Here is a 21,889-nt window from a genome sequence, read left to right as displayed (position 1 = left end):
AACAGGCCTTGCTGACAAACAATGTCTAAACCCTCCAATCCTCTGCCCTTCCCCAGGGAGGTGAGCACATAGTGCCACTGCCAGGGCTGTGCGTCCCAGGGACTGGTATAGGACTGCAGTGGCTTTCCCCAGCACGGGCCCTGCAGGAAATCCCGGGTCCCCCCATCTCTTCCCCACAGCAAGAGCAGGGCCCTAGCGAGGAACATGCACAAATCAGTGGGGGCTGGGGCCCCAGGTGCGGGGACTTTACACTGCGGTGAAGGAAGCTAGTATTGATGGTTAATTAGCTCCTGCACCAGTTCACCAGTGTCTGCTCAGCACTACTCATAAAGCAGCATTTAACTCACACAGGTCTCCCTTTGCCTGTCTCTGGCGGGGCTCAAAGCATGGTACAAACATTCTGTCTATCTGTCCATCTAACCTGCTATCCCCTCTACCCCCTTATCTAATCTGTTCCCTAGCCAGCTACCCCCTCCATCCCCCTATCTAATCTGTTCCCTAGCCAGCTACCCCCTCCATCCCCCTATCTAATCTATCCCCGGGCCAGCTGCTCCTTCCATCCCCCTATCTAATCTATCCCCTAGCCAGCTACCCCCTCCATCCCCCTATCTAATCTATCTCCGGGCCAGCTACCCCCTCCACCCCCCTATCTAATCTATCCCCTAGCCAGCTACCCCCTCCATCTCCCTATCTAATCGATTCCCTAGCCAGCTACCCCTTCCATCCCCTTGTCTAATCTATCCCCATCAGCACACACCCCTGTATCTTATCTACCTCTCTCTCTTAGGGTTTGTCCTGCTGCCCATCACCATGGTATCCGGGCACCATCCATGTCCTATCACTAGTTGTAGCGAAGTCTCTGGCTCTGCTGGAAGGATGCATGTGCTGCTTAAGGGAGGCTTTGGTTAGTTACTTTGGGGGCTGTGTGCTTCGATGCAGGGGCTGGGTTTTAGGGTGACAGGTAGCTGAGGTGTCAGGGTGCAAGTGATTTTCTGGCTGTGGTGGAAAGGCTTTCTCTAAGAGGAAGGTTTTACAACGTTCCCTAGAGATGCTCAAACTCTAGATTAGCCCGATCTCCTTTTTGCTCCACAGCTGGATCTCCTCAACCGAGCACGTGCTGCCCCAGCTCTCACACGCTTTGGGAGCTGTGCTGCCCGAAACACCAAAAAGGGTTATTTATTAGCTGCATTTCGGTGGTGCCTGGAAGCCCCAGACAGAATTGGACTCAGTTGTACTGGGCACTGCGCATACCCATCCAGCAGCACGCTTGGCCCTGCTGCATAGTGCTCAGTCTAACTCTACACAACCAACACGGAAAGGGTAAAGGAGGTGAAACAATGAGCTTCCAGATGCTGGGGAAACCAGGGGCCATGCTGGAGAAGTTTGCTTTGGCACCTGGGCACGTGGGACGCTCTGCAGAGGGGAATAATGAGGGGCTGGGAAGGGGGAGAGTCAGAATGGAGAGGAAGATTGGGGCTGGGGATTTGACTCGTGCTCCTCTGTTTCCTGAGGCAGGCAGTCCCACCTCCCGGTGTGCCTGGTGGGGGGTGAGGGGCTACCTGAAGCACTGTTTCAGCATAATGGAGCTGCAGGGGAACCGAGGGACAGCACAGCTGCGTGCCTCGGTCCTCACCCCACAGAAAGCTCTGTGCACCCTGGGGTGCTCCCTGCAGGGCCGGGGCCTAGGATGCTCCCTGCTTTACAGAGAGGCCTGACTGGTTTCCTCCCCCCACAGGGCCAGTGCTGCCCGTGCCCACTAGCCCCCTGCTCCCCAGCGCCTCACTCATTCCCAGCCACCTGCTCTTGAATCTCCCGCTGCTCAGGCCCAGATTAAGGAATTTGAGGGCCTTGTGGACTATGGAAATTGGACCTCTACCTTCCTTAAAGCACCCCCCATATATACTCCAACCCAAACAGCTCCACAAATGCCCCTTCCATCCCATCCCCATGAACCCCTCCCCACACAGATCCCAATGTTCCTCCCAATCCCACCCCCAAACAGCCCCTCAAGTGCCCCTCCTACCGTAAATGGGCCCCCAAATGCCCCTCCCATCCCATGTACACCCTCAACAACAGTGCACCAGCCCCCACTTATCCTGACAGTTTCCACACACCCCCAACAGCCCTGACATACAGCCCACTCCCCACAGGCCCCAGCACCTCAGCCCCACTGGACACCACCCCAACATCCTCCATATCTCAGCCCCCCCAACTCACCCCACTGCTTCAATATCCCCATTACACCTGCAACCCCCACAATGAATCCCACCACCCCCAACATTCCCCAATCACCCTTAACCTCACCCCCCACCATCTCCCACCACTTCCCACTCTCCCATAGCCCACCCTAATCCCTCCTGCACCAACCCTGGGACCATTCTGGCCACTCATTGGTGCCCCCTAGGCTCAGCTCTCTGCTGCCATCAGGGCTAAGCTGGCTCCCCCAAATCCTGACCCCTGCCCAGCTCTGCTCACTCTCATCACCCACCCTGCACTCACACCGCTCAGGTTTGGCTCAGCTGCCCCTCTGCCAGACCAGGGCGTGGCTGGGCCACATTTGAGCAAATGGCGTTGCAACCTGGTGCATGAGGTCACAGCACCATTCAGTTGGTTTGGGCGGGGGGTTCGCTGGTTGCAGGCCCTGAGCTGGGGGCCCTGCGCAGGTGCCCCAAGTACCCATTTTAATCCAAGCCTGTCCTTGCTCATCACAGCTCTGTGCACTAGACACATGTGGACGGGTTTCTCTGCCTGCCCCACTAGGAGTGCGCTGGTATCCCCAGCAGCCCCAGGTCGTCCCATGACACGCCGGCAGAGAGATGCTTGTTTTCAATGTATCAGATGGCATGGCTGTCCCACCCCCGCTGCTGACTCATGGCCTCCACCCACCACAACTTTCAGTGAGATGAGGCTGAGGCCTGGAAGCACAGTTGCTCCTTATGACAGTCTGTAATCCTTTTTACAAAACTATGATAAATTGTTTACAAACTATGCCTTGTGACGTGTCCTTAGAAAACTCATACTTCACTGATCATTATTGTCCGGGTAACATATGTGTGGCAACATTGTATGTAAAGTTATAAGATTCTCCTGTATGATGTTGCTAAGGCATATTTCAAATCTGGGGAAGCAGCCCAAACTACTTCCTGAGGCTTTGTCTACACTAGCACTTTTGTCAACAAAGCTTTTGTCAGCCAGGGGTTTGAAAAAAACATCCCCTTGACCAACATAAGTTTCACTGACAAAAGTGTCAGTGTGGACAGCACTATGACGGCTCTCCTGCCGACATAACTAATGCTGGTCAATGCTGGGCTGGCCTGCGGTTGCTGTTTCATCCCAATGAGTGTTCTGTGGGGAGGAGGCACCAGAGCGGTTACCCGGAAGACCTGACAGTGGCACAGCTGTAGGAGTATGCTGTGCCACTGTAAGGTCTGTAGTGTAGACATAGCCTCAGAGACAAAAGGCAATCAGATTCCTCAGCCAGTTGTCAACAAAATCAGATGGACCATCACCTGAATAAGCAGCCATTCTTTGGCAGGAAGAAGGATGTGAGTAAGAAATTTACATCTTGGCAATCAAACAGCTGGCAGGGGCGGGGGGATACTGTGTAGATAGACTGGCTGTCATTTGAACCCCATCTGAAGAGCAGATTAGCAGCTGAAAGGAGTCCCAGAAAAGAGGAAGAAAAGATATAAAAATGAGGAACAGACACCTCAAGTGATCTCTCCCTTCACCTCTACTCACGGCATCAACAAGATTTGAAAGACAAAGAAAGCATTGTTGAAATGGGGGAGGGGTCCTGGCTGGGGGAGAATCCAGCCAGACTGCTGTGAGCACATGGTGAAAGAAATCTTTGCTTTGAATTCCCTTAGCTTGTTACGTCAGGTATTAGTTTGTGTTTTACCTTTTATTTCTTTGTAACCAATTCTGACTTTTATGGCTCATTACTTGTAATCACATAAAATCCATCTTTCTGTGGTTACTAAACTTGTTTTATTGTTTTATCTAAACCAGTGTGTGCTTGGATCAAAGTGTTCGGGAAACGTCATTTGAGATAACAGGGCATGTGCATATCATTTTCTATTGATGAACTTTCTAGGAACTTGTATCATCCAGAAGGAAAGAGCTGAACAGTGTAAGATGCACATTTCTGGGGACATGTCTGGGACTGGGAAGTTGCTAGTGTCACTCTGCAATAGAAATCAGGAGTGGCTGGCTAGAGGCACTCATGTAACTCTGCTGGGGGTAACGTACATGCTAGAGGCTGTGTGTGAGCAAGGCCAGGAGTGGCTGCTCTCACAGCGGAGCAGTATAAAAGGCACTCGCCGTTGGAGAATTGAGAGCACATCGCTGTTCAGCTATCCAGATTGTACTCTGAGGAAAGTCGCACTTCTGGTTTCAGGTCCCAGCCCCAGCTGCATCACTCACCCCACCTCTGCAGCCTTTCCTGGTGGGGCACTGGCCAGAACAGGCCAGGGGGGCGTCCTGGCCCTGCTGATGTCAGTGGGAGGTTAGCCCCGGAGCAGGGTCTGTATTAGGGACAATGCTGCATACAAAGGATTTCAGCACTTCCTGTAGCTGTTTGAGGATGCTCAGAGCTTTATCTGCTGGCTCCGAAATGTAACCAGAACTGGCTCCCCAGGGCCAGGGGCCCTTTCTGTTTGGTGTCTGCCAACATTCAGGCAGGTGAACTTTTGTTCCCACCCATGTGCCAGGGCAGGGACCCTGTGATGCTGCTTGGGCAGCCGCCTTGGGACACTGGGGGTACTAGGGAGGGATTGTGTGGGGGGAGGGAGGTATCATTGCAAAGAGGAGCAGCAGAGAGTGAACGGGCAGCAGTGCCAGCAGGTTACACCACGGGCTGTACTTCCGTTACATGGTGCTGTCTGGAAGTGTCCCTGAATTCCCAAGTAATGCAGCAGGGAACAAACACTTAGTGCCAGCCCCCAGGGAGCCACCTGGGACGGTGCCACCACCACGAGCACCTGGGCACCTCTGGTCACTTGTCAACCTACATGAGGTGGCGGCAGCAGCCCATGAAGAAGTGGGGCCAGAGCCGGCAAGCGGGCGGGAGCATGGCTGGGCAGCACTGGGTAGGGGAGCAGCTCTGTGGGAGGGGAGGCAGGCCCTACCCTGGAGCAGGATCAGCCACGTGAGCAAGTGGGGAGAGGCAGCTCCCAAGGCCGTGCGGGAGACACAGGCACTGGGCTGGTCTGCAGTTGCTGTTCTGTAGGGGGGAGGTGTTCCTCTGCTCCTCCCATGCAGCCAGCCCTGGGGCACTGACTGCCTTGGGCTGGTTATCTCAAGTCACCGGGAGGGAACCCGTCTGCTTTGCAGCAATAAGCCAGGAACAGCTGCTTCCCATCAGTGACGGGGGCAGGGGGTCCTCGGTGGCACATTCAGCACAGAGTGTGTGTCACCTGCTGCTGCAGGGAGCTGTCAGGGTGTCCTCAGACTCAGAGGCCACCTTACAGCACATTGCTGGGAAATGGTAAAGAAATCTGCTGGCTCTTCCTTCAGACCCTGGGCCACAACCGGTTTTGGGGCCTTGCACAAAGGAACCTCTGCAGAGGTGGGTCTGGGAAGCACCTTCGCCCAGCATGGTCACCCTTGCAGAAGGGCCTGAGTCTCATTGACAGTCCTGGGGAAAGTCAATAAACCAGCTAAGGGACGCAGGCGCCTTTGAAAATGTTACTGGGTGTCCTTGCATCTTCCCCAGGCAGGATCCCGACACGCTGTGTGTGAGCGTGCACACACTGGTACGTGTTGTTGACTAATATACACTGGGCTGGCAGATATCTATCTGTATATCCCACATTAGCAACAGTGTATAATCCATATGGGCTATCAGTGTGTATGAAGCACATAACTGTGATATAATACAAGTTGTATCGCTTAAATTGGCCTCTGCGTTTTATACACCCCTGCTCACTTGTGCTACGTGTCCCTTAACCTCTTGCAATCACTGAAATAAGTGCTGGCGTAAGTCCACAGGGAAGCTGTCAAGCTCAGGAGGGATGAGTTACCATAGCAACAGGCATGCACTGCAAGGTCCCAAAAGAAGAGGCCAAGACATGACATCCCCTGGTACAGATCTAGGGGTCCCTTGGGAACCTGGAGTGCAGGAGCTCAGGGCAAAGATCGGGGGACTCCACGGTGCCATAAAAACAAGGTAGGAAGCCAACTGGTTAAATCGAGTTTCAGACAACGCACATAGGCCCTGTTACCAGTGGCTGATTAACACACGGCCTCATGGGGCCCATGCCAAGGGCCCCCTGCCAATTTAGTGGCCCCAGACTCCAGCCGCAGGGCTTTGGGCTCGGACCCTGGGATCCGGCTGTGGGGCTTCGGGATCTGGCCGTGGGATCTGGCCCTGGGCTCATCTTCCCCCTCTCCCCTGCCAGTACCGCAGCCTCTGTTGCCTACTCCGGTCCCAGGCTTTGGCCCGGTGGTGGAAGGCTTTGTCCCCCAGCCCTAGGGCCACAGGCTCTGGCCCTGAGCTTACCAAGCCCCCACATCACCCCTGGCCCCTGTTGCCTCCTCTGACCCCAGACTTCAGCCACGTGCCCCAGCCACAGGGCTTGGGCTGGGGCCTGAGATCTGGCCATGGGGCTTCAGGCTTTCAGGCTCCCACCCCTGGCCATGTGGCAGTGGGGGCCAGCCTCAGGATCCCCTTCCAATCTCCCCTAGCCCCTGCTGCCACCTCCATACCCTCATCACCTCCTATCTCCATCCCCACCAGCCCGCGCTGCATCCTCTGGCCCCCTATCCATCCCACCATTGCCTCTGGCTCCCACTGCCTCCCTACCAACCTCCTCATCCAGAGATTCATTTGTCCCCAGACTTGCGGGGTTGAGTAAGTCTGCTGTGAAAAGTGATATTTGTATGTTTGTTATTGTCACTTTTTCACAGCAGACATAGTAGCTGCCTGGGAGGCTGTGAAAACAGGTATTAACATACAAGTAGCACCTCTCACAGCAGCAGACTTTGCAAGTCTGAGGCTTGGTCTACACTACGCGTTTAAACTGATTTTAGCAGCGTTAAACCGATTTAACGCTGTACCCGTCCACACTACGAGGCTCTTTATATCGATATAAAGGGCTCTTTAAATCGGTTTCTGTACTCCTCCCCGACAAGAGGAGTAGCGCTAAAATCGGTATTACCATATCAGATTAGGGTTAGTGTGGCCGCAAATTGACGGTATTGGCCTCCAGGCGGTATCCCACAGTGCACCACTGTGACCGCTCTGGACAGCAATCTGAACTCAGATGCAGTGGCCAGGTAAACAGGAAAAGCCCCGCAAAATTTTGATTTTCATTTCCTGTTTGCCCAGCGTGGAGCTCTGATCAGCACAGGTGGCGATGCAATCCCAAATCCAAAAAGAGCTCCAGCATGGACCGTACGGGAGATACTGGATCTGATCGCTGTATGGGGAGACAAATCTGTTCTATCAAAGCTCCGTTACAGAAGATGAAATGCCAAAGCGTTTGGAAAAAAAAATCTCCAGGCTACACAGTGCTGCGTGACAAGCGTAACGGGAAGCCAGAGACTCAAATGGACGCTCATGGAGGGAGGGAGGGGGCACTGAGGACTCCAGCTATCCCACAGTCCCCAGCAGTCTCCGAAAAGTATTTGCATTCTTGGCTGAGCTCCCAAAGCCTGTAGGTTCAAACACATTGTCCGGCGTGGTTCAGGGAATAGCTCGTCAATTTACTCCCCCCGTGAAAGAAAAGGGAAAGAAATCGTTTCTTTACTTCTTTCAATGTCACTCTGTGTCTACTGAATGCTGCTGGTAGACGCGATGCTGCAGCAGTGAAGAGCAGTATCTGCTCCTCTCCCCTCCCCAGTGGCAGATGGTGCAGTAGGACTGGTAATGGTCCTTGTTGTCAACCTATGAGTGCTCCTGGCTGGCTTCAGGTGAGGCTGGCTGGGGGTGCTGGGTGAAAATAGGAATGACTCCTGGTCATTCCTAGTAGATGGTACAGAATGGCTGGTAACCATCTTCATCATAGCAACTAGGGGCTGAGCTCCATCAGCCCCCTCCCTTTCCTGTGTAAAGAAAAGATTCTGTCCTGCCTGGACTATCATAGCAGTGGCATGCTGGGCTCCTCTCCCCCGCACCGCTTAATGTCCTGCCTGGACTGTCATAGCACCGGGAGGCTGCCTCCCCCTCATTTTATCTCACTAACAAGTCATTGTTTCTTATTCCTGCATTCTTTATAACTTCATGACACAAATGGGGGGGACACTGCCACGGTAGCCCAGGAAGGTTGGGGGAGGAGGGAAGCAATGGGTGGGGTTGTTGCAGAGGCACCCTCCGTGAATGGCATGTAGCTCACCGTTTCTGCAGGATCTGACACAGAACAGCTGTGCTCTCTGATACACTACTTCTCTAGTACACTTGCCCCATATTCTAGGCAGGATTGACTCTATTTTTAGAAACCATAAAGGAGGAATTGACTCGGGGAGTCATTCCCAGTTTTGCCTTTGCGCCCCCGGCCGATCTCAGCCAGGGGCACCCATGATAGCAGCAGACAGCATAGAAGGACAAATAACCATCATCTCATTGCCAATTTACACCAGCAGCAGATGGTATAGAACTGGTAACCACCTCTGCTATCATGCAAAAGCAAATGAATGCTGCTGTGTAGCGCTGCAGTATCACCTCTGTCCGCGGCATCCAGTACACATACGGTGACTGTAAAAACAAAAAGCTGAACGGGCTCCATGGTTGCCGTGCTATGCCGTCTGCCAGGGCAATCCAGGGAAAAAGGGCGCGAAATGATTGTCTGCCGTTGCTTTCCCGGAGAAAGGAATGACTGACGACATTTACCCAGAACCACTCGTGACAATGATTTTTGCCCTATCAGCCACTGGGCTCTCAAACCAGAATTCTAAGGGGCGGGGGAGACCGCGGGAACTATGGGATAGCAGTGGAATAGCTACCCACAGTGCAACGCTCCGGAAATCGACGCTAGCCTCGGACCATGGACGCACACCACCGAATTAATGTGCTTAGTGTGGCTGCGTGCACTCGACTTTACACAATCTGTTTTATAAAACCGGTTTATGTAAAATCGGAATAATCCCATAGTGTAGACGTACCCTGAAAAAGAAAAGCAACTAAAAAAGGAAGAGAAACAACATAAAAAATTCAAGAATGTGCGAAGCAACTGATTTGTGTTACTATTCTGATTGGGTCCAGTAAAGAATAGAGACAACTGTATATTGTTTTGATTACTGCAAAACCCTACATAAATAAATTCCCATGATTTAGACACGTATATGTGCATATTTATTTATTTTCCCTAAAGTTAATTAAGTATTTTAGGAAAAAGCATCAGAGCAGCCAGCAAGAGCTGCCCCTACTGGTGAGAGGCTCCCCCCGTGTAATGGTCAAGTTTAAGAAAATGTGAGAGATGAACAGGGCCTCCTAGAGGATTCAGGGGGCCTGCGGTCTTCAGTGGCAGGGGGCCCCCCCCTTCAGCGGTAATTTGGCAGCGGGGGATCCTTCCACTCCAGGACCCGCTGCCGAAGTGCCACAGAAGACCCAGAGCAAAAGCAGCTCCGGGGGCCCCGGCCCTGCAAGAGTTTTCCAGGGCACCCAGAGCAAGAGAAGAACCCCACTCCAGGGGCCCCGAAAAGCTCTCGTGGAGGCCCCTGCAGCGCCCAGGGCCTGGGACAAATTGCCCCACTTGCCCCCCCTCTCTGGGCAGCCCTGGAGATGAAAGAAACACTTGTTGGCCGGTGAACAACTGATTCTTGTAACATTAGTGCTGTCCAGATTAGCAGGGAACCCCGTTATGTTCTGGTCTGGATAATATCTAGCCAGATTCATTTTCTATGTGGAAAAATTGAGTAGTTAATTTAGACATAATGAACTAGGGTCTGATTTGCTTCATTATTAACACAGTGTGTAACCATTGCATGGAGTCTTTGTGTTAATGCATTCTGATACATTCGTGTTTTTAACGGGGCATGGGGGGCAAATGTTCTTTGGGCCCAGGGCCCCAGTAAATCTTAATCCACCGCTGTCTGCTACTGGTAAAGAGATAGGACTTAACATGATGGCATTAGGGTGTAACTTGGGGCGCCACCTTCTGGGTACAGGGAATGTAACGACACTGCCCGAGACGGCTTCCCAGAGGCTGCGATCGGAGTGAACTTTTTGCCAGTGTTATATCATTATTGGCTCACAGTAATAAACCTGAGTCACATTATTATTAGGTCTCTTGAATATATTTAGTAACAAGCCAAAGGCTGGGCAAGCAAGTGACTACAACTTATCAACAGTGTGTGTTTGTATGCAAGTGTGGGTGTATATGCATGCACACAGGTATGTGTCTGTATGCGTGCACAGGTGTGTGTCTGCATGCACGCAGGTCTATGTGAACACAGGTACATGTGTATGTGGAGGGGGTGTATGTGCATTGCAGGTGTGTATGGGTGTGTGCACATGCATGCACAAATATGTGGGGGGGTGTATGTGTACATGCAGGTATGTGTGCATGCACTAAGGTATTTGGGTGTGTGCATGCAGGTATGTTTGGGTGGGTGGGTGTGTACATGCACGTACATGTGCATATATGGATGGGAGTGTGCACAGGTGTGTGTGTGTGCATGTCGTCACACAGGTATGTGTGTATATCTGTGTGCACACACGTGTGTGCGCTTGTGTATGAAATCATCACTTCATAACCCCTATGCACTGCCCAGACAGTGACCCCTCCAGTCCACCCAGACGAGCCTTATGCATTTCTGTCTTTGCTGTCAGATCTCTCACTCTCTTGCACACACACTCTCGCTCACTCTGGCTCTCTCGTACATGCACTCTTACTCTCGCACATGGACTTGTGCTTAGTCTCGCTCTCTTGCTCACGCTCGCTCTCTCGCACGCGCACTCTTGCTCGCTCTGGCTCTCGCGCTCTGGTTTTAGACTCTCAGTCGGGTCAACTTTGTTGCTGATATAATCCAGACTCCAGGAAACACAGGAGCTCAGCAGCAGGCCGGGTACGACAAAGGGAGTCGGCCTGAACATTAGCCAAACACAGCGCGGGTGTTTGGCAGAAATTGCATGCAAGGGAAAGCCCAGCAGCTCAGCTCCGGCGCTCTGCTCATACAACAGGGGCAGAGACAGGCTGCATCATCCTCCTCCTCATCCCACATACAAGGGGGTTTCCCCCACCCCTCCCTGCACAGAAGTGCCTACTACAATACTCATTGCCAAAGCTGTAAGGAAAGGGGGTGTCAGGGTGTCTATTGCAGGGGTTCTCAACCTTTTTCTTTCTGAGCTTCCCACTCCATGCCATAAAAACTCCACAGTCCACCTTCCTGTGCCACAGTAACTGGTCTTCTGCATTTAAAAACCAGGGCCGGCATTAAGGGGTAGCAAGCGGGGCAATTGCCTGGGGTCCCATGCCACAGGGGCCCCCACAAAGCTATATTGCTCAGGCTTCAGCTTCAGCTCAGAGTGGTGGGGCTCAGAACCTTGGGCTTCAGCCCCATGTGGTGGGGCTTCGGCTTTCTACTCTGAGTCCAATGCAGGCCCTGCTTGGCGACCCCCGCACCCGAAACCTGCTCGCAGCCCAGACCCTTAGTTGAGAACCACTGGTCTAGTGGTTGGAACGTGGGAGGAGCCATCAGCGGACGTAGATTCTATTTCTGGCTCTGGCCCTGCTTTGTGCCTCAGTTTCCCCATCTGTAAATTAGTGCTACTAACACCGAGGGGGTTCAGTTTGTTATTGCGTCAAAGCTGCTCAGAGTCTTGCAGGCGGGAGGTACCGCAGAAGGGCACAGGGTGGAGAAGCTACGCAGTGCCTTCCTTTGGGTATTAAAGACCATCTTTGCTAGGAGCTCTGTAATCCCTGCCAGTCGGCCCAGAAGGGGTTGGAAGCGGCACTCCCCCTGCCCTCGGCCTGAGGGCTGTGCCAGGAGCAGGCGTGGTGGTGTGATCAGGGCACCCTGGCTCTCCGCTCCCCACACGGAAGTGCAGAACTCTGGCAAGGAAAGGGCATTTTGTGCCATGAAGGGCTTTGCCGGAGCACTCGGAGGAATGTGTCAGCCCAGCACTGCTCGGTGCCAGATATGATGTGCAGGCCCTCACGCAGGGGCTGTAACGGCTCTAGTCATAACAGTGAGACTCCATCCTTTAGCAGAGGCTTTTCCTAGCCATCGCTGGCTGACTGAGCCGCCTCCTGCCTGCCGCTGGGCTGCCTGGCATGGGCAGGGGACTGACTGGCAGGGAGAGAGGAGACTCGAGATAGCGGCAGAGCTAGGAACACAGGCGTCCTGGCTCTGCAGACCACGATCCACCCACTAGAGCCCAGCACCTTTTGGCCATTGAGGGCCTTTTCTCCCCAATTCCTCGGTAAGGACAGGGCTGAGACCACCCCGGCTTGGGGTGGATGCTATCAAGCCCTCTCCTCTAAACCCCAAGCTGTTTTCATTCGCCCCCCTTGCCAGGCCTTAGCCAGCACGTATCCCCGCCTCTCCGTCACTGCTGGGGCTTGTCTTGCTGGACAGGACGCAGCAGTGGGTGTGCCGTGGGGGGAACTCACTGTGCTGCTTGTGGCTAGAGCAGTGCAGGCCCCAGCAGCTTCTGCCATGGGGGCAGCCCCGGAATTTGGGGATTGAACCAATCCAGTTTGAAAGTTTCCCCTGGTTTGGGATGTTGGGGCCCATTGAAATCAGACACCAGCCAGGCTGGCCCGGGCTGTGCTGCCACCCAGTCGAGGCTCCTTGGTGCACGTCACAGTCTCTTGGGCAGGGTTGTGGGGAGATGGGCCCCACAGCCCACCTGGTCCCTGCGGTTAAGCCTGAGCTCGTCCCTGGGATTGTCTGTTTCTCCCGTTATCCTGGCCAACCTGATAAAGCAGAGGCACCTGAGGGAAGTTGCACTGCAGAGAAGCCCACTGGAGCACACAGTATCTTTCTATGGCGGTGTATCCATAGGCAGGGAGGCCCCAGGCCTCACGCGGGCTGACCCCTCAGTGCTGCTGCAAACAGCTTCCCCAGATACCCTAGAGATTACGAATCCTGTAAACACCCTGTCCTCAATCTCACCCCAGGGGCTCAGTCTGTCTGTAACACACCTAGGAAGGAAGGAACCATCCCCATTTTACTGAGGGGAAACTGAGGCCCAGAGAGACCAGGCAGTGCAGACAGTCTGTGGCCAAACTGGGAATTAAACCCAGGGCTCCCAAGTCTTACTCCAGCCTTCCTCCCGGGAACTGTGGCTGCTGGCTTCTGCTGAGGTCTGCAGCTGAGCGCCCACGGCTCTCGGCCACCCTCTGGCATAGCGACTGCAGCGGCTGATGTGTGACAAGAACCAGACTTGGCCACGACCCAGGACTTTGGAAAAGCTGGATCTCAAAGAGGCCTGAACAAAGGGCCCAGCCCTACAGGGCTCTGTGTGCCCCACGGGATCAGACCCCAGGTCAAACCCTGGGGACGCTGGTTTGAAGGACTCTAGCTGGGAACTCAAAAGCAAAGAGAGAGAAAATGGAGCTACACTGTGTGGGCTGGAGCAGGGGCCTGAGCCAACATGCTCAGCTTGGTACACGACCCTCCCTGTAGCCTGAGGGATCTGGGCCTGGGGCTCTGTCCCAACCTCGCTCTATGGGTGTGGGACAGGGAACTGGTTAGATGGGCCCTTGGACTCTGGCAGCAGCAAACAGCTTCAGATCTAGACTCGCTTCGTTTCCTGCTTCTGGAAGCTCCTGGCCCAGAGACTTTTCTGGACTCCTGGGGCTGACTCTGGTTTCACCGGCTCCTCTGCAACACACGGGTGGCTGCGGGAGAGACCTGAAAGTCCCCAGCCGAGCTCTGAGGACCAAGCCACCATCTCACTCACCACGCTAGCAGCCCCACTGGGCGCAGGCAGGGAGAGAGGCATTTGCTGTAGGGAATAGCCAGCGCCAGCTGACGGGTCCTGTTCAGCACAGGCCATTGGGGCGAGAGTGAATGCGAGGACTGCAGTTCCCATTGAGGGCCAGCCCCAAGCTGGGGGGCAGAGTCGGCGGCTGGGCCATGTAGCCAGTGCCGGGGGCAGGGAAGAGAGATCCTGACAGGGAAACGCACTGGGCACCAGTAGGGGAACTGGGCTAGAAGAGAAATGACCTGTACTGCTCTTCGGGGATGCTATTATTATCCCTCTCCTGTGCACCATGTTCAGGCTCAGAGGCTCCCATTGTAATTAGCAGTAATTGACAATGTATCCCTCCACTCCCAACTCCCCTCTCCACAGTTAGCACCTGAAACGGCCTGAGGGGGCAGCCCAGGGCATGAGGCTTGTGTGAGCACGTGGGCTGAAATCCCAGTGGCAGCTTTGCCCAGGGCTTCAGTGGAGTTGGATTTATCCCAGGGCACCTTTCTCTGCTAGGACTAAATCGATGAGGAATTGACGGGAAAGGAGTCATAGATTCCAAGGCCAGGAGAGACCATTGTGCTCACCTAGTCTGACCTCCTGGGTAACCCAGACCGGAGACCTGAGAGTCCCCAGCCGAGCTCTGAGGGCCAAGCCGCCCCCAGATCATTCCTAGAGCAGAGCTGTTGGACAATTCTTAGATCAAGATTCTCTGGGATGAAGTATCCGTCAGCACCCTTGGTAAGCTAGGCTAATGGTTAATTACTCTCACTGTTAAAAACGTGCACCTTATTTCCAATCTGAATGTGTCTAGCTTCAACTTCCAGCATCGACCTTTCCCTGCTAGACTGAAGAGCCCGTTATTAGGTATTTGTTCCCCAGGTAGATATTTATAGATATCTACCCTTAGTCTTCTCTTTGTTACGCTAAATAGACTGTCTCTCGCTACAAGGCAGGTTTTCTAATCCTTTAATCATTTCTGTGGCTCTTCTCTGACCCCACTCCACCTGATCAACATCTTCCTTGAACTGTGGGCACCAGAACTGGACAGAGGATCCCAGCAGAGGTCACACCCGTGCCAAATGGAGGTAAAATAACCTCTCTGCTCCAAACTGAGATTCCCCTGTTTATACATCCCAGGATTGCTTCTGGCCACCACATTGCACTGGGAGCTCATGTTCAGCTGATTATCCACCACGACTCCCAAATCTTTCTCACCGTCCCTGCTTCCCAGGCTCGAGTCCCCCATCCTGTAAGTACGGCTGCACTCTTTGTTCCTAGCTGTGTACATTTACATGTAGCCGTATTAAAACATATTGTTCGCTTACGCCCAAGTACCAGGTGATCCAGAGCACTCTGTCAGTGACCTGCCCTCTTCATTTACCATGGCCCCAATTTTTGCGTCATCGGCAAACTTTACCAGGGATGATTTTCTGTTTTCTTCCAGGTCATTGATACAAACGTTAAATCAGGTAGGGCCAAGAACTGATCCCTGCGGGACCTCACTAGAAAAGCACCCGCTCGATGACGATTCCGCATTTACAATGACAATTGGAGACCTATCCGATTTTTAATCAAACTGTCATGCGGTATCACGCCAAACGCCTCACAGAAGAGTTACGACCATTACATCAACACTGTCACTTTTATCAACCAAATGTGTAATCTCATCAAACACAGATATCCCATTCCTTTGGCAGGATCTACTTTCCAACCAGCCGAGCTCCCAAGTCTGAGGCTGGAATCCCGTCCCCGGGTTTGTTTGGATCCCAAGTAAGGATCCCTTATCAACCCTTAAAAGCCAGAGGCATAACACACACATCCAGGGCTGGCTTCCCATTCTGATTTAACCACTCCCTCCCCCGATGCACCGTGCTCCCGTTCCCCAGACAGGGCCCATCCACCCATTCCCCAGATCTCAGGGGGAGACAGTGGAGCGATTCAGTTAATCAGCCAGCAGCAAAGGGGAGTGTTCCAGGACCCGGTATGATGCCTTCAGATGGCACCCCTAGAATGCTTCCATATTCCAGACACATTGGGCTTTGGGGGGGAGCTCAGGAGGGGGCATCTGGGATGGGCAGGTAAAGAAGAGGAATTACTTCCCACACTGGGTCCCAGCAGCCCTGTGGGGGTGGGCCCATTGCAGGCAGTGATAGGGAGGAGGCGAAATGTGGGACAGAGGATTTCTGGGCAAACCTTGACTTTCTGGATAGTGCCTCAGATTCTGTAGGATCCAGGCTGAGGGGACAGGGCTGGGGAGAGGGTCACAGCCCAAAGGGAAGACGCTAGCGAAAAGGAGTAGTGTCTCCATTGAGAGAGGGTCTATGACACACACATATGCTGAGATGGGGTTGGCAGAGGAGCAGTGTGGGGCAGAGGGGGGTCAAGGTGAGGTGCGTGGGGCTGAGCAAGGATGGCAGGGAGCTGGGAAGTGATTCCCCTAGTCCTAGAGCTGGAGCCACCCTGGCTCTGGGCACGTCTGTGCCCGAGTGACGGGAACCCTCAGGGTAGGGTGATCAGATGTCCTAATTTTATAGGGACAGTCCCAATATTTGGGGCTTTTTCTTATATAGTCTCCCTCCCCCTCCCCCACATCCTGATTTTTCACATTTCCTGTCTGGTCACCCTGCCTCAGGGAGCAGCCAGCCTGCGGGATTGCTAGTGAGGCTGAATGTGGAGAGCCTGGGGCCTGCAAATGCAGATGTGCAAAGGATGGCCAAGGAAACTGGCCCCAACCTAGCCCGGCTTCCCCTGGAACGTAACTCAGGACAGCAGCTGCTGGCAGGGCCTGGGCAGGTGGCCATGCCCAGCCAGAGGGGCACAACACTGGGCCTTTGCCTCACTTCAGGGCCAAGAGGGCGCGTGGAGCTCCCATTAACAAGCCAAGTGAAGCCATCTGGGTGTCATAGGGGCTGCCGGGCAGGGGGGTCACTCGTTTGGGTGTGACCGGCTTCCACTTGGCACTGGCCCCAGCCCGCCCTGGGCGCTGCTCGGAGCGGTTTCACTTTCAGCACAGGGTGCCCAGCCTCGCAGCGGGAGGCGAGTGCAGAACAAAGCACGAAGCTGCCCTCAGAACTGCCCCTAGTTAAAGCTCAAGCCAAAGCACGTTGCTGCCCTAGAGACGCCAGTTTGGCGCAGGCCCCTTTGCCTCAGGGCCGCCCCCAGCACTGCATGACCCCTGAGATGCCAGTCCTGCCAGTCAAACCCGCACTCTGCCCCCTTTCCAGGCCCCTAAAAGCCTCCAAGGATCTTAGTCACCAACTCCTTCAGGTCTGAAGAACGAGCACCTCCCCATTAGAGGCACCTGGCCCAGCGCTGGCTCCTCCAGAGATGGGGTTGGCAGAGGGGCCGTGTGGGGCAGAGGGGGGTCAAGGCGAGCTGCGTGGGGCTGAGTAAGGATGGCAGGGAGCTGGGAAGTGACTCCTCCAGATCTAGAGTCCTAGATCCCCCCAACCCCACCACAGAGCCCACATCTCCCGGGCCCCACGTTCAGAACCAGCCCTTGAAAGCCTCCCCAGACGCAGGGTCGCGCAGGACCCAGCGAGGCCAAATCTCAGGCTCAGGCCTGCTCCCTGCCGAGCCCCTCCCCGAGGGTGTGCTCAGCTTGCCTTGCACACAAGGCCTGTCCCTGCGAGAAGGGCCAGAGCCCTGGGGCCACGCACGATGCCCCCGCCCCTACCTGCGCCTTCAGCCCTGAGGAGCAGCAGCAGGCCGGCCACGAGCCACATCTTCATCCTGGCCAACGGGGTCAAGCCAAGAAGCCCCCGCACGAGTCCAATCGCTGCCTCGCCGGGGCTGGGATGGCAAAGGCAGCAGCGACCGCTCCGATCCGGCTGTTCGGCGGAGACGCACTGTCCGGTGTGAGCTGGGGCTGGGTTCTGCAATTGACTCAGCAAGACGCCCCACAACCACAGAGCAACGCCTTCCTGCACTCACCACTCGCTCCTTAACTCTTCACACGGCCAGGCCCAGCGCAGTTCCCTTTTCTCCAGGCTCTGGTTGCATTAGGGAACTAGCCAGGGTTGACATGGGCCCAGGCCCCTTCCCGGAAGGGGCAGGGTGGGAGCCCACTGGTAATTGCTCAAGCACTGGCAGAACTGTGTATCGAAGGGCTAGGTGATGCCATTGACCCAGGCCACTGAAGGGCCCTTTGGGGCTGGCTAGGACTCAGATGGGGGACTAGTGACTCAGGCTGATTTGAATCCATCCCGGCTCCATCCTAGCACCCGTGTGGTCCCCCTAGATAACACTCTCCAAGCACTGCGCTCTGCCCTGGGGGCTGCTGCTCCTTCGCTCTGCTGGGTTTCGCACCAGGTTCCAGGCGAGGCGGCTCCATGGCTGGGTTTGACCTAGCCCGGGTGGGGTCATTCACACCTCACACCATGGAATCGCAACAGATTCAGTCCGGCCCCTTGCTGGGGGGCTCTGCCCTTCCCATAGAGCCTGGCTCAGCCCCCAGCTCCTCACCAGCTGCCCCCTGCCTCCAGACTTGGCGTACAGGCCGAGTCCTTCCTAACCTCTAGATCTCAGGACCAGAGTGACCTACCCCCGCCCCTCGTGCCCTGCCTGGCAGGGGCCCGTTCCCTGCTGATCAGGACCAGGCTGGGGCCAGAACTGTCTGCCTCCCTCCCTGCAGCTGCCTTGAGCACCCTTTGCCAAGCCCCATGGCCAGTCTGTGCCCTCTCCTCTCCTCTGCAGCTGGGTCTGGTTACTCTGGCCTGGGCAAGGGGGCCCTAGCTCCAGTCTAGCTGGACTCTCCTTAACTCTGTCGGATTCTGACTGGATGCAGGGCCTCCCTCTGGGACCCCAGGAAGAGGCTACAGGCGTTCCCGCCCAGCATGCCCGGCTCATGCAGGCTGCAGGACAAGCAGGGTCAGGCCCTGGGTAGGGACTGTGCAGCAAATCCAGCTTTCAAGGAAAAAAACAAATCTTTTTAAAAAAAGAATGTTAAAATCGTGCCCCACCTGAAGGGCCAGCACCCCCTGTGGAGCCTGGTGGGGGCAGAAATGCAGGGGCTGGTGAGAACTGGGGGGTTGGAGAAAGAAGGGTATGGGCACGCCTTGCTGCCCCCCAGCACAGGGCCTGGGTGACGCACCCACTGAGCTTGGGAAGCAGCTGGTTACAACAGGCCTGACACAGCCCTGATAAACACAATATTATCTCTGCATGTGACATCCTAGAGCGGCTTTATCTAGGCATCAGTTTCCAGGACTCGGAGGAAATGCCCAGCTGCAGCCAGAGGCGTTTGCATGAGTTTGCAATGCTCCGGATCCTCTAGATACACTGGGCGCTCACCCGCACGGCCCTGGAATGGCCACAGAATCCACCCCCAGCCACAGGCGCCAGCATTTCAGCTTCTAAAAAGGGGCCTCAGGACTGAAAACCTGCCATGAGCATAACCGGCGCTGGCACATCTGAAGGGGGGCTGCCCCAGGGGTCACCCTCCCCCCCAGTTTATGAACCGAGTCAGGGCAGTAACCGAACCTCGTGGCTTCCCCTCCCCCTCCCCCCGCCCCCAAGGGCCGGTACCCACATTGGGACTGAGACCAGCCCCAGGAGTTTCACAGGAGCTAGCTCCAACCAGCGCAGTGAGTCAGCTGAGACCTGCAGCCGGCATCTGCTGTTTGGGAGCCCCCACCCCAGGCATCCCACACTGATGTCCTAGGGTATTTAATCCAGCCTGAGTCTAGCCCAGTGCTGGAGTTGGCCCGAGGCTCCTGCCCAGGGCCCAGCTGTAAGCCCCCTGTCCACGGCTCGACTACTCCCAGCCATGCCACGAATGCATCTCCATGGTGCGTGGCCCCGCCCAGGGGGCCAGGAGCTGATCAAAGGGACTAGGGGAGGGGACGTAAAGCAGGGTTCCAGGCAGCTGTATTTATCCACCCACATACACTTTTTGGTTTGTGCCCAGCCTTCAGAGAGTGGGACAGGCATCATGCTGGGGTCTCGCCCTTCAGCCCGAGAGGAAGATTGCAGCCCCCAGCGGGGAGCTGAAATGTTGCTCCCCCCCAAGTGCCTCCCCCCTCACATGCCTGTTTTGCCTCCTCTGACACACGGCATAATACTGAGATCCCAGCCTGGGAAGAGGAAGGAAGGGCCCTGACCATGAGTCACCCTCAGCACAGTCAGTCCCCACTGGTACGAGGACAGGGAGCTGCAGACTCGGGTCCTTCTGCTGCCCCCAGCACTGGGCAGTGGCATGCCAGCCAGGAGCGTTCCGACCCTGCCTCTGGGACAAGGATTTTACCTTCTAGATACCAGGCGGGGGGCAGTTGGGGGACTCTCCCACTAGGCCCAGGGTAAAGTGTTGAACCTGTAACAAAGGGTTCGTCTTTCCCGCCTGTGTCCTGCTGCAGTGCAGAGTGCAGGTGTCTTCGCTATCGTCCCACTACAGTCCGGCCCCTTGCACTCGTCAGCTGCCTGGCACCAGCTCTCCAGCCGGGACCGCACCTGACGGCTGGCAATGAGCCACAACACGGCCCATCCCTCTGCCCACACATTGCTGGCCACCTGGGCTTCAGAGAGCCCTACCTGAGCCCCCACAAGCTGCAGATCCCAGGCCATGCTGCAGCTACCAGCTCCCCAGTTCCAGGCCTTCATCCCTGCTGAGCAGGTCCGTGGAACAGACAGCTGGCACACGAAGAGCCTCAGACATGAGCGAGTGCACGCGCAGCCTGCCGTTGGGAGCACATCAGCCCTGGGCGCTCCGTGCCGCTGGCTGGCCCCCCAGGTGCAGCTGCTGGGGTTATTTTCATAGAATTCAAAGCCAGCAGGGACCAGCCTGGTCCTCTGCTTTGAGCTCCTGTTAACACAGGTCTGAGAACAGCCCCCAGCGATAGGTGCTTGGCCTAGAGCAGATCTCGCAGAGACCCCCAGCCTGGATTTAAAGACCAGCTGAGGGAGGATGCACCCTGCCTCCCTAACTGAGGGCACTCAGTGGTTACCTTCACTGCTGAAAAGCTGCACCTTATTTCTAACCTGCATTTGCCTGGCTTCAGCTTCCAGCCCTGTTACTGGCAGCGAAATCTCCCCCCATGGGCACCTAATGCTGCAGACAGATGCCCAGTGGGATGGTCACATTATTGTAATGGGGGGGCGGCAGCTGCGTGCTTCTGAAACCCCCACAAGGCACGTTGGGCAAGAAGAAATACCTAACAGTCAGGCCCTTATGATCACGTCACCTCATAGGTGCTGATCGTACCCCAGGAAAGTCAAGTGTCCTTCCCCTCTCCCTCAGGCAGGTTTCCCAGCCCTTAAATCATTCCTGCAGCTCTTTTCTGAGCGCCTTTCTAAGCTGGCACCAGCCCGTTGGCAGTGTGGGGTTCAGCCCTGGACACAGCGAGTAGCGACTACTGCCATATCCAGAGGAGATACCACCTCCCTCCTCCCGTCTGTACCCACGAGGAGGGCAGGAGCTCTCGCAGCTAGAGCAGCAATCTGGGAGCTCATCTTCAGCTGGTTCCCCACATCCCTTCCAGCATCCCCCACTCCAACCCAGCTTCCCTTTGCCTGTGTGACCCATACTGTGTTCCTAGCTGCACGGCCCTGGACACGTATTGTTCCAATCCCTGACCAAGGGATCCAGCTGGAGCCGCATATAGCACCTGGCACGGGCCACTGCTCAACCACTGGGAGGCAGCTGCCCGTGGTACCCGCGCTGACTTTATGTTTTATTTTCCTACAGCCCAGTGCTCGATACACCGAATACCATCAGGCTGAGAATAGAGCCCTGCAGGACCCTGCTAGAGCGAAGCCCTGGCGTGATGCACCCTCACCAGCACATGAGATCTCTGTGACCAGCCGCTGGCTCCAGTGACCCTGCAGCGTTCATGTTTGAACCAAGATGCCGGGGGGACTAAGTCAAAGTCTGTTACGACAGCGGAGACCTTCACCAACCTCCTCCTCCTCTCAGACAAGGGCTTTGCTGTCAGAGCGCAGTAGTGCTGGGGCGGGACTGCTGGCGAGGAGCTGGACTCTGCACCGGCTGGAGGCAAGAGCTGCTTGGGCCACCACTCATGTGCCAGATGT

General features: G+C 55.4%; 1 protein-coding gene across 1 annotated transcript in view; it reads right to left on the bottom strand.

Moving 5' to 3' along the window:
* FCER1G (Fc epsilon receptor Ig) overlaps nucleotides 1–17,867 on the bottom strand; it is a 32,008-nt gene extending 14,141 nt beyond the window's left edge. Inside the window, exon 1 of the mRNA XM_050930008.1 lies at nucleotides 17,541–17,867. Coding sequence (XP_050785965.1) covers nucleotides 17,541–17,595 — 55 coding nt within the window. The 5' untranslated portion in view covers nucleotides 17,596–17,867. The remainder of the gene's footprint in view (nucleotides 1–17,540) is intronic.
* Nucleotides 17,868–21,889: the final 4,022 nt, after the last annotated feature.

This window comes from Gopherus flavomarginatus, chromosome 20 (genome assembly GCF_025201925.1).
Source record: "Gopherus flavomarginatus isolate rGopFla2 chromosome 20, rGopFla2.mat.asm, whole genome shotgun sequence".
Classification (NCBI taxonomy): domain Eukaryota; kingdom Metazoa; phylum Chordata; order Testudines; family Testudinidae; genus Gopherus; species Gopherus flavomarginatus.
This window is presented reverse-complemented; position numbering and strand designations above follow the sequence as displayed.